General features: G+C 56.1%; 1 protein-coding gene across 1 annotated transcript in view; it reads left to right on the top strand.

Annotated features, from left to right (window-relative positions):
- Positions 1-10,319: 10,319 nt before the first annotated feature.
- The window catches only part of LOC111144808 (transcription elongation regulator 1 like), a 179,939-nt gene continuing 177,644 nt past the window's right edge, over positions 10,320-12,614 (top strand). Inside the window, exon 1 of the mRNA XM_022499294.1 lies at positions 10,320-10,670. Coding sequence (XP_022355002.1) covers positions 10,320-10,670 — 351 coding nt within the window. The remainder of the gene's footprint in view (positions 10,671-12,614) is intronic.

Raw genomic sequence — 12,614 nt, 5'->3', positions numbered from 1 at the left:
CTTTGATCTCCTTCTGAGGCTCGTCTCCGCTGGCTGGACTCCTCATGTCTTCTTGGAGAGTTGCCAGAGCTTGCTGCCAGGTGCCCGTGCCCACCTCCCTTCACGGGCCACTTCTGATCTTCGTTTTGTCACGTGGGTGCTGTGAATGCCGACTCCAGCCTGTGGGAGGACAGTCCGTGGTTATCAGTTTCCAGAGGACACATTTCCTCCCGACAGCTGGGCTCAGGTGCGCGGCGGGCGCGTTGCTGCCTCCTCTTGAGGGAAGCCCTTCCTGGCTCGCATGGAGGCCATCACCCTCTTGGGGTCCCTGCCACCCCTGCCTGGCCTCTGGGACCACAGCACCAGGGACACGGACATCCCCGCGGGCAGTGAACGTCTGGTCAGATGACAGCTGCTGCTTCGTCCCATCACCATTTTGGGTTCTCTTGTCATTTTTGCCATCTCAGGATTTCCTGTACTTGTTCTTTTTTTTTTTTAAGATTTTATTTATTTATTTGACAGAGAGAGATCACAAGTAGATAGAGAGGCAGGCAGAGAGAGGGAGAGAGAGAGAGGGGGAAGCAGGCTCCTTGCCGAGCAGAGAGCCTGATGCAGGGCTCGATCCCAGGACCCTGAGATCATGACCTGAGTCGAAGGCAGAGGCTTAACCCACTGAGCCACCCAGACGCCCTTACTTGTTCTTTTATTACCCAATTCAGCCTTGTATTTTTCTAAAGTTTCAATCATACTTTTTTCAGTGTTTCACATGAGAAACTTTGTCCACGGCATAGCGTCTGTAAGCGCCTTATTCCAAATGCCAGCGCATCTGAGAGTGCTCGCCGGTGGTGTTCGGCATCTGAGAGGGTGACATGTGCCGCTTCTAGTCTAGAGATCCTGGCTGCAGAAGGAAGGGGGTGGCGGAGGACTCAGGACCGGCCAGCACCCTGCCCCTGGCCCTGAGAGTGCCCCACAGGGGCTGCTGGGTGAGGACAGTGAGCTGGGAGCCAGGGATGAGGAGGATGTTTCCATCCATCCCAAGAGAAAGCACGAGGGGTGACAGGTGGCACTCGGACGACGCCTGTGGGTGAGGGGCAGAGCCGTGCAAGGCAGCTGGGTGGCAGCCGGCGAGCCGAGCCGGGACAGGGCTGGGGGAGCTGCCTCGGGAGGCTGAGCAAGCTGGCGAGGGCACAGGAAATCCTGTCTCTCGTCCTGAGCATTCAGGAGCAGGGTCTTGCCCACTTAGGTAGACGCAGGGCCACAGTGGGGTTCAGGCCCTGGGCAGCTCACCTGACCCACCGCACCCCAGTGTCCTCACCCCAGAGCAGGAGCTCTGGGTGTCAAAGTGAGCCAAGTAGGACATGGAGTGTGGGCCTGCGAGCCCGGCCCCCACCATCTCTTTATTAACAGGAAAATCCACCTGCTTCACCTGCCGCAGGCTACTGGGCTGTTTCCAGGCAGGCTGAGGACCTCCAAACCCATGTGCCCCCTCCAGAGGCCTGCGGACGTCTGAGTGTCACGGTGGCCCCAGGAATCTTGGACGTCAGCCCCACCCAGCCAGCATTGCTTATGCAGAGGGCTCTCACCTCATGTGATTACTTGACTTCTGCAAATGCCAGCAGTCACACCGGCACAGAGAGCAGGTGCGGGGAGAGGCCGAGGGAGGGAGGGGAGACCCTCAACAGAGACCGAGTCGGCACAGCTGACCCCTGAGACTCAGGCTCTGGGCAGCTCAGGCAGGACTGGGACGTTTCCTGGGGGACAGCCCTCTCCATCCCCAAACCAGTCTGTCCATCTGTAACCGGTCTTTGTCTTGCTGGTGCAAGACAGACTGTGGGCCAAGGGACCAGGACCCTGGTCCTGACTCGGCTGCCAGAAGGGCCTCAGGTGCCCCGGGCCTGCCTTGGGGGAGCAGCGGGAACTTGGTGGGATGGATCTGGGGCTCTGGCAACTGAGGGTGGGCTTGGGAGGCCCATGTGTGCGCAGCCTGTTCGCCCCAAAGCCCAGGCTGCAGTAGCGTCCGGAAGGATCCTGGGTCCCAGCCTGGGTGTGGTTCTGGGATGTGCGGTCCATGTCTACTCATGTGCAAAGAGTTCTCCTTTCGGAATGAAGGTTTGGGGGGCCAATATGCCTCCTCTTCCAGGTTTATTTTACTTTACTTTTAATTTAATTTAATTAATTTAATTTTGCCTTTTTCTCTGACTTCAGAGGAAGGTATCCCTTCTGAGGCCCCAGAAGGGTGTTGGGACAGGCCCGCTCCGCACCTGGCACAGGGCCCCCAGACAGCCCAGGTCCTCAGGGCTGGGTGAACGCCCGAGGCAGCTTCGCTGCTGGCCCTCCGGAGAGGCTGCTGCTCCATGACTCTGTCGTGCAGGAAGGTCCCCCTGGCGACACCAGCTGCTTGTGGTCCTCGAACATTTCATATGATTTTGGAATGGAGCGTAGGGGTTTTGTACGTGCTGCTCTGCTCTGAATGTCTGTCCCCAGGCCCCCCAGACTCATAGGCTGGACCCCTACCACTGACACGACGGCACTTGAGGATGAGGCCTTGGGGAGGGGTTAGGCTCTCTGAGGTCTTCGGGGCGACACGATGGGATCGATGCCGTTGTTAGAGTTCCACCACAGCTGGCTTGCTCTGCTCTCTGCCCCCCAGAACTGGGAGAAATAAGGTTTTATGGATAAACACCCCGGCTAGGGTGTTCTGTTGCAGCAGCTGAGATGGACGAGGACACATGCGCATTTTCTCACTGAGCTGCTATGTTCCAGGCACTGTTCTGGGCAGTGGGGACACAGCCGAGACAAGGGAACTGAGGACCAGTGTCTGAGCTGCTGGACAGAGGAAGCCGAGGACCATACCAGCCACTGGAAAATATCTTCCTCAGTTTGCTTCTGTGGGAGCCCTGCTAAGTCGTGTGACCTGCGTCTGTCTTCCATTTGGGAACTGACCCGAGGGAGGTGGCAGGACTTGCCCAAAGTCACATGGCCCCCGAGACACACAGAGGCTGAATTCAGGAGATGCCACACTTGGTGGGAGAAGATCGAGTCCATCCAGACCTTTCTCATATGCAGACCCCTGAGGTCCAGTGATGTCAGGGCTTGGCTGGGGGGACACCTGGGAGCAGAATCTTTGTGACCTACTTCGGGGAACTGGAGTTGGGACCTTGGGCTGTCTGCCTGCAGCCCCCCACGGACAGATTGTGGGAGGGCGGCCTGGCAGCAAGACTGCAGCTCTGCGAAGTCGTTCTTGCCTGTCGGACCTCGGGGCAGCCCCAGGAGCTCAAAGAGCGGCTTGCACGCTGCACGACGGCCCGACTGTCCCTCTGCCAGCAGCCCTGGGGAAGCCTCACTCTCAGAGTCAGGGGTTTGTGTTTGTGTCTCTGTTCTACCACTTACCTCTTTAAATAATCCAAATCTGTGCCCTGTCTAATTCTGAACTTGGAAAAAGGTCAGAAGTCTGATGCCCCAGAGACTGGTCCCAAAGCAAGTATATTTCACCATATTTATTAATGAGCTGGAAGAGTCAGAGAAAAGGTTAAATGGCAGAATTTGCTGAATACACAGAATTGTTTAAGTTAACGTTTCAGGGGGAAAAAAAACCCTAACCGTGAAACTCTGGTTTTTTTCTTGCCCTAAGACTATTGTATCAAGGTGAAAAATATTAAGACAATCAATGATGCACACAGCACATTTAGACTTTCCTCAGCTTTTTTTCCCCCCGGTTGTAATATAATTTATTATCAAGAACGGAGAATTTGGATTTGAAGGATTACGGTCACCGGGTTCAGAGTTGTCCCCTCTTGGGGATGGGAGCTGTTTGCCCAAACCGAACCGCTCAGAAAGGCTGCTGGGCCATACGCTCCCGAGGGGAAGGGGAGAGCGGAGCCGGGCAAGGAGGACAAGAAGGGATGCGTCCGCCTGGCCTGAGCACCAGGAGCATGGCCGGCTCGCTGGACAACCCCCTCCGCCCTGCGCGCTCGGGCTGTGGCCCCGCAGGCGGACCGCTCGGTTCCCGCCGCCCCGGGAGCCTGCGCCCTGGGCGAACTTGGCGCTGCCAGCGGGGAGCCGGCGCGGTCCGCCTGCAGAACTGGGTGCGCTCGTGCTCCTGTGGGCAGACGCTGAGCGGCCTGCGCGCCCGCACCCTCTGCTCCCCGGAAAGCTCGTTGCTCCGGAGCCTCTAAAGCCGTGTGCTCAGACCCTATGCTGCGGAGCTGGGAGCTGCCCTCGCGGAACCTGGCCGGACTGCGAGGGGCGAGCCTTGGGCCCAGGAGGCTGACGAGCTGCTGGAGGAACCAGGCCGAGGGCGCGCTAATGGCCCCAGCTCCTCTCCCGCTAGGAGGGGGCGCGGCGGGGCTTCCCCTTGACCTGTTACCTTGTGCTCCCTGCTGTGCCCCCAACAGTCAGACTGTGTTAAAGCGCACTGGGCACTGTACTCTCTCCCCAGGTCAGACCACGCCGTTTCTCCTCCTGGGTTACTTCCAATTAGCAGAAATGTCACAGGTTTCCCAGCCGCGGCCCCTCTCACCAGGCAGCGGGCGGCAAGGCCACAGCGCAATTAGGCCGAGTGACCGCCACACGTGCCTCTCCGCAGGGACGCGGATGCCGGGATTCCCACCCCTTCCCCCGCCCTCCGTAAGAGACGCGCGGGAAGAGCACTTCCTGTTGGACGTTGGAGCGGGGTCCACCCCGGGCCTTCAGCTGGTGTGAGGTGAGCGAGCTTTGACAGGACAAAATAAAACGATACCTACGTGCAAGCGTTGGTGCCAGAAATGGGGTCCGCTTGGCATGCGTCAGGGGGCTCTCTCGTTGTTGGGTGGGGCTTTGCTGTGCCAGTGCAAACAATTTTGTGTCTCCAAAACCTACAGATCATGCCACCAGATGCCACCAGATGTGTGCCAAGAATGAGGCAGAGACATCGCTCTGCTTGTGAGAATGCATCGACCTGCGTCTCTGCCGGTCCCTCCTCATCGCAAGTGCCTGCTTAATCACACTGGAAGGCTGAAGACTCCCATGCCCTCCACAGTAGCTGGGGCTGCCAGATGGCAGGGGGGCGGCAGAGGGCACAGGAAGGGGCGGGGAGTTCTGGTTGGGGACAGGAGAGACCCCCAATACTGTGGGGAGCCTGTCCTGGGAGTGCCCCACCAGTCCCACAGTCTCTGACCTCCCTGCCTTTTCAGGTCATCCTGGTTCAAAGAGCAGAAAGAGGGGGTGAGTGTGGCCTACCGTGAGAATGCACAGCCAGCCCCTACTCCCCCTTTTTGCTCTGCAGACCGGAGCCTGCAGGAGCTTCCTCAACCCCTGACCAGCACCAACTGCTCTGGAGAACCACATGCTCGGTGATGTCACTTTATGAGGGACAACTACCTCTTTCCCTGTCATTCTCCGGAGCTCGATTCCCCGGGCTGCCTCGGTTTGATCTCAGGAAGTCGCCTCTCTGGGTAGACTAATCTGGCATGTGGCTGGGTGGCAGCCCCTCCCCTCTGCTTGCACACGACCTTCAAAGCCCTGGCTGTGTCGCTGTCTGTTGTGTGGGACGTGGCCATACGGCAGATCTCCAAATCCGGCAGAGGCTCAGGAATGGGGCATCCGGCCTGGGTCTTCTGTTCACTGGGCACTGGCTAGTGTCCCCCGAATGACTGAGGGAGGGAAGAAAGAAGAGCATCAGGTCCTGCTGTCCCCGGGATGGGGAGTTGACCCAGCAGATGTACGTGTGTCATGACCCAGCACGGGTGTGGACCTGGGGACCTGCTCCGGGGAGGATGGAGGCTGTGGGCACAGGGAGAGCAGCAGGGTTCTCACCTTGCCCTAGAAGCCAGGGAACAAGCCCCCCAACAACCATATGGGGCTCTGGATTCCCAACAGTCTCCCTCTGTTCCTCATGCCTCTACCCACTCCATTATTTGGAATTACATGTGTCAGAGATGGGTGAATGGGTGGATGGATGCATGGATGGGTAAGTAGATTTTTGTAACACCCTGTTACAACATCCCTGTCATCCCACAGTGGGCTACTGAGTTCTCATTAGGGCACAGGTTCCTTCCCCTTAAAGATCCTCAGTGGGGGATTTGCTGTGCTGTCGGGAAGCAGCTCCCCTAAGAATTTCTAATACTGTGGAGAAGTGCTCGTACTATGAAGTTGAGTGAAAAATAAGATTTAATATTATATATAGCACAAGCTGAATTAAAACTTTCTTTATAAGGTACAATTTAATATAAAATGCAATATTATAAGGGCGCCTGAGTGGCTCAGTTGGTGAAGCACCTGCTTTTGGCTCAGTGCTGATTCCAGTGTCCTGGGCTCCTTGCTCAGCGGGGAGTATGCTTCTGCCTCTCCCTCTGCCCCTCCCTCCCTGCCTCTGCATATGCTCTCAGGAGCGCACGCGCTCACAAATAAATAAATCAATAAAATATTTTAAAAATGCAATATGATAGGATGTGCTCTGTGAGATACTCATACAAGATACACAATCACGTTTTATATATATATATATATATATATAGAGAGAGAGAGAGAGAGAGAGAGAGAGAGAGAGAGAGAGATGAGCTGGACAAAATGCTATGGAAAGGATATGGAAGGGATGTCAAAAAAAGTTCGCATTCTTTTTCTCTGAGTGGGTTGTATTCGTTATGCTTTCCTGTTTTCTAGATATTCTAGAGCGACACATTTATAGTAAAACGGGTCACAGTACCCTTTGTCAAGCATGCACACTCCTGCCCATCCATGATGGCCTGAGGTCACTGCCAGCCTGGGTTTACCTCTCTGTTTTTTAGGGAGCTTCATTCCCCAACACGAGACCTGGTGAGCAGCCTCTCCCTCCCCATTCTGTGCTCCCCTCCGGTGACCCCACGCCCATCCCTGACCCCAGGGACTGTGGGCTGACCCCAGTTCTGTACCCCAACCACGACTCTGCTCCCAAACTCCTGGCTGAGTTTCCAGCTGAGACAGCGCATCTGTCTGGGTGTCCCACGGAGGCTTCAAAGCCATCGAGCCTGAGTCCACCCTGTCCTTGTGGCTGGCCACCCCTGAAGTCCTCGCCTCTAGACCAGGGCTCAGCTGCAGAATCTCCCAAGTTCGCCAAAGCCTGGGGAGCCACTCCTGCAGCCTCTCCTTCTGACCCCACACTGAGTCAGGCACTACATTGCCAGTCCCCCTCCTGGAGCCACCAGGCTCCCGCGGTGGCGGCGGCTTTCCTGGCCTCCACCCAGGGCCTCATCCTGTCACAGTTGGTGGGTGTTCAGGAGGGAAGGACGAGGTGGCATCTGCACTGGGGTGGGGGGAAGGCTCATTTTAACTCTGCAGGCCTGGAAGAGACTATTTTCATCTGTCTCATATTTTTGGATTCTATTAGCTTTTACTTAGAAAACAGAGTAAAATAACTTGGAATAAAAAGAAAAACCTTTTACAGTCTGCAGAATCTTATTTCATTGATCTCACCTTAACGCCCAACATTATTTTTTCCTGAAAGGTAATAAACAATTCAGAACTCATTAGCATACGTCAATAATTCACGTGTTTTCTTCTGGTGTGAATCTCCTCTTTCCTGTTAGTCTCATCTTAGCTGCAAATTTCTGCTGGTTTCCGCCTGAATAACATAAACTTAAGGCTGTTTTTATTGGTTAGAAGAACTTGATCCTAATTGTGTATAAAACCCTTTCTAAAGAAAACTTCTTTCCCAGAAAATGGGCCTGATTTGTGGGGTGCTAGCCATGTGCCTTGCCCTGGGCTGACCTGCCGGGAGGCACTGCCAGAAAGTCGACTGGCTCACCAGTAGTGCTGGTCTACCTGGCCCAGAAGCCTCCCTTTGCTGACGGGCGGTCCCCTGATTTCCCTTCCTCAAGGAGAACTTCCTGCTTTAAGAGAATCCTTTAAATCCCCACTGGGATTAGTGTGTCTACGGGTTGAGTGGAGAGTATGGGGGGAACCTTGAGATGAATCTGATTGAAACAAGAAACAGAAGTTGGAGACGAGCCCATCTCCTGCATCCCCTCATATCAATTCATTTATTAGTGGAAATCACTCCGCATGTGTGTTGTCCTAGGCCATGTCTGTAGAATTCACACAGTACAGGAAAACATTCAAGGCACCGTAATAAATGAATCCAGTGAAGCCCATGGCAAGAAATAGCCAAGGAGTTTGGGCTACTTTGCAATTATTCAAGTGAATAGCTGTGATTTTCCAGCTCTCATTCAGAGATGAGCAGTTGTCCAAGGCACCGTGCACTTAGGACCCTGGAATGCCCAGGGAGAGAGTAAATCACCAGGTGACAAACGCCCACTTGAGTAGAACCACTCCAAGGACAGTGCTGTGAAGCAGTGGGGCGAGATTCCTCCCCAAGTGCCTGCTGAAGCACCCACAGATGACGATGATGGCTAAACCTGCCCTCCCAGGAGCTGGGGGTCAGTGGATGCGGCCATCTCCATACCCCAAAGGAAGCATGCAAGCCATACACTGCCACCAACGGTCCCCAGTCTCCAGCCCGCAAGGGAGGAAGGGGGGCAAAAACTCGGCCTCAAACAGGACCCTTTAAGAGGTCCACATTAGCCTGCCGGAAGATGCCTGTCCCGGAACCCTAGTCCGGCTGTGACCATCAAGATCAAGACACTGGGATCCCCCGTGCATGCACAGACAGATATATGCACATGAATTAAGGGCTTAAGCTGAATAGTAACAGCCTCTAATCTGCAGAGCTTTCTGGTTTTAGGTGAGAAAAAACAAAATCTTGCCAGTACTTTTGCATCAAAGAGAAAGCTAAACTTGCTAATTGAAAACTGGTTTGCATGGAGGAAAGTACGGGGATGCCAGCTATGTAAATTAGCATATGCCCAGATCTACAAGAAATCATGCCAGGCCAGGAGGAAATTAAGCAAATTAGGACGAACACACAAGGCTAGAAGCAAACTGAAAGCACCCTGGTGCCCTAGCTGGTCTCAGGGGGGTGATCCGCAGACCAGTTCAGAGGTGATGAGATAAGGCTTTGGGGAGTCCCAGCTGTGCCTGTGGGTGTAGGCTGGTGGGGGTGTTATGCTGTCCCTCCAGGTCAGGGGGAGCTTTTCATACATGCCCTTGAATGCAGACACCCTAATTCGGTCCCCCCTTTCTGCTTCGGGGGCAAGAAGTCCCTTCATCCAATGCTGCAGAGAAGCACAGGCCCCCCTAACTGGCGCTGGGCTGCTCCGGCTCAGCGACCTAAGCAGTAGATTGTCTCACGAGCCGCCCAGGGCTGGGCTAGGTCTCAGAGCTGCTGCTTCCGGCCGGGATCACACGGAGGTGAAGGGGACCGCGCTCGGAGGAACCTGGGTCTGCGGCGCGAGGTGGGCCCGGGCGGCTGGGACGCGCCGCCTGGCGGTGACTGCGTGTCACTGGCGCTGTACCTGCTCACTCCGCAGGCGGGGGCTGTGCTTTGGGCTGAGCGAGGGTCCTGGGAGGGAGGGGTCCGTCCTCAGTCCGAGGCAGCTCAGGGTGCACAGCAGAAGCCGCTTGCGGTGGGTAAAGGAGGAGCACAGTCCTGTGCCTGGGAGAGTCTAGGACGAGCTCATAGTGCGATCATGGGGCCATCGTGTGCAAAGGCCCAGAGGCGGCCGGCCTGCTGCGTGCTAGTGGGGCGTGGAGTAGGGGCAGCCGGGGCAGAGGACCCGCCGGCGGGTCAAGGAAGTGTTGAGCAGATTTTCCCAAAACGGAATCTGCCCGCGTCCAGAGGCGATGGACGCCCCGTTGGCGTCGGGTCAGCAGCCAGCGTCCCCTCGGGGCCCTGAGGCCTTGGCCCTGCTTAAGCCAGGCAGAGGGCGGCTGGCCGGTGCCAGCCCGCGACCCCGGCCCCGCCCGGCGGCAGGACGTGCCCGGCCCCCGCGCCGCCGCCTTGGCCTCCGCTCGCCGCCGCGCTTGCATTCGGCTCCGGGGTCGCGCCGAGCTCGCGGCCCCTCCGTGCGCACCGTCCGCGCGAGCCAGCGGCCTCCCGCGCGGCACCGGAGCCGGGGGCGCGATCCGCGGGATCCCGGCCCGCGCGCCCGCGCCCCGGAGCCGCCCGCCCGCGCCGCCGCTGGGGTCTGGGCTGGGGCTGGGGGCGGCGGGCGCCCGGCGGCCGCGGGAGGAGGGGAGGAGCGGACAGCAGCCGCCCGGAGTCGGGGGGCGCGCGGGCCCGGGGAGGTGGCGGCGGCGCGGGCGGCCGCGCTCGGAGGGGCGGGCGGCGGGCGGGAGGAGGGGCTCCCCGCGCGGGGCAGGGGCGGAGCGAGCGGCCGCGCCGCCGAACCAAGTGAGTTGGCTCCGGAGCCCGCGCCGCCGCCGGCCCGCACCTCGGGCGCCTGCCGCCCCCGCCGCCCCCGCCGCCGCCGCCCGCGCGGGGATGCAGGATGCTGGTGGGCGCCAGGCTCCAGCGGCGGCGGCGGCAGCTGCAGCAGCAGCCCCGGCGGCGGCAGCCTCTCCTCTGGCCGATGAATGCAGACCCGCCGCCGCCGCCGCCGCCCTGGGTTTGGATGGTTCCCGGCTCGGCCGGGCTGCTCCGGCTGGGCGCCGGGGTCGCGCCCCCGCCCGTGCTGCTCGCCTCGGCGCAGCCCCCCGCCGGCCCGCTGCTCCCGGGGCTGCCCGGCTGGCAAGCCCCCGGCGAGCCCCTGCTGCCGCTGCTGCCGCTGCCCTCTGCGCCAGACCACGCCGCCGCCGCCGCCGCCGCCTCCGCGCACCACTACCCCTTGCTCCACGGGCAGGTAACGTGTCCCCGGCCCCGGGATCCGGGGGTCGCCGGCTGCCCCCCACCCCCGCTCCATCCCCTGGGCGCGGCCCTCGCGTGGCCCCCGGGCGGCCCTGGCCCTGCGGCTCGCGCCCTGCCCTCCCCGCGGTGGTGCTCGGCTCCTCGAGCCATCAGGGCGCAGCCTGGCAGCCATGCATCGGCAACAAAGTTCATGCTTCGACGTCCCGCTCTGCCTCTCGGCAGTTTTCGCGGCACGTCCTCGCGGCCCCCCGGCCGGGCGCTGGGGAGTCCGCGCCCCAGGGCGGGAGCTGGGACCGCCCTGGCCGCAACTTTCGCCCGGGCCGGGGTCGCTGTCCAGAGCGCGGTGCTGAAGTAGCGGCCGCTGGAGCCCCGCGTTGCCTCCGCGTACTGTGGCTGACTTACCGCCGAGAAGTTAATACTTTTACCGTCTCTACCAGACTTGAAGAGCAAGCTGGGAATCAGGAGCTATTTCTGATTCTGATCTGGGCTCCCCCCCCTTTTTTCTTTTTCTTTCTTTCTTTCTTTTTTTTTTTTTCTTTTTCTTTTAGAATAGGCTCAGGACAATGCTTAAGAGAATTCAAACCAATGGAAGCCGGCGAGGAAATCCTGTCTTTAATACTGAGAAATATTGCCGGCGATTTTCCCTCCCACCTAGGTCAGCCTGAGTCCACTAAATTAGCTAATGCCGTATTGCACTCTAGAAGAGTTTGGGGTTTAAAACGTGGAATTAAAAAGAAAAAGTGACTGTACCTTTGATTAATGGTGCAACAGAGCAGGGCAGGCTGGTTTCGGCAAGACCCATTGTTTGCTGTCTAACTATGCAGATGCATTTAAATCAGGGAATAACATGTATTTTATTCCCAAGATTGTCCTCATTAGCATATTCAAATGAGTGGTGTGTTAGAATACAGCATTTAATTAATTTAATTCCAATATTATCTTGTGAGCTTTTCTAAAAGATGTTGTTAAACTCCTCCTAAATTGGTCTTCAGACTTGACGATACATCACATATAAGGTGCTGGATATCACATTTTGATATGTGATGCAGTTTATATTGGGTTTTATTGAATAAACGTCGGTAGCTTTTTCCGTGTTTTGAAAAGGTTGTTATATCAGAGTCCTACCACTAGAGGTGTATAATGTCAAGGAACTACAGTTTTTTCAGTAGAGAACACTGCATTTGTGTGTGTGTGTGTGTGTGTGTGTGTGTGTGAATTTAAACAGAAAAATCTAAAAAAAAAAACTTATCTCTTAAATATTTTCTGCTACATATTTTCTGTTCAATAACAATATTTAGAACCAGAAGAATATTTTCACATTAACGGGAAGATCAAAGAAGCTTTTACGATTTTAAAACAAATAGATATCAAAGTGTTCCATACCATCATACAATAATCTTATTAGTTCTCCACTGATGACGACTCAGTTATTTAAATTAGAGAGAGTGTCTCCTAAATTGTCTGCCCCCCTTCAGTGTTGCTGTTCTGTTCTGTGCGTTGGGATCTTCAGTTGTCTGATAAGCTCACTTACATTTTCTCTGCCTTGGAGTGTATTTGCATTTGTGAACCTTGGGAAACTTTGAATCCTAACCCCTGAGCTAATTTTATTTTGAAACTATTAGCTGTGTTGGTTTTTAAGTGATAAGTATAATTAATACAAGAATTTGTGTTGAAAGCATAATCATAAAATAGAGCTTCCTACTTGCTTGTGAAAAGAATTTCAGAATTACAGAAGGAATACCCAGCATTTCATCTCTCCATTGTGGTTTCTCATTATCTCAGAGTAGAAACCCATTTCTTACCATATTCTCATGGCTTTGTGCTTAGAAATTCTTCCCCAGTATCGAAGAATGCAATGTTGGTGATGCTTTGTGATGATTCCAATATGAAAGCTTTGACACATTTTTAAAATTTGTGAATATTTATGGTTTTTCTTCAC

Source organism: Enhydra lutris, unplaced genomic scaffold (genome assembly GCF_002288905.1).
Source record: "Enhydra lutris kenyoni isolate GAN:26980312 unplaced genomic scaffold, ASM228890v2 scaffoldscaffold12, whole genome shotgun sequence".
Classification (NCBI taxonomy): domain Eukaryota; kingdom Metazoa; phylum Chordata; class Mammalia; order Carnivora; family Mustelidae; genus Enhydra; species Enhydra lutris.
This window is presented reverse-complemented; position numbering and strand designations above follow the sequence as displayed.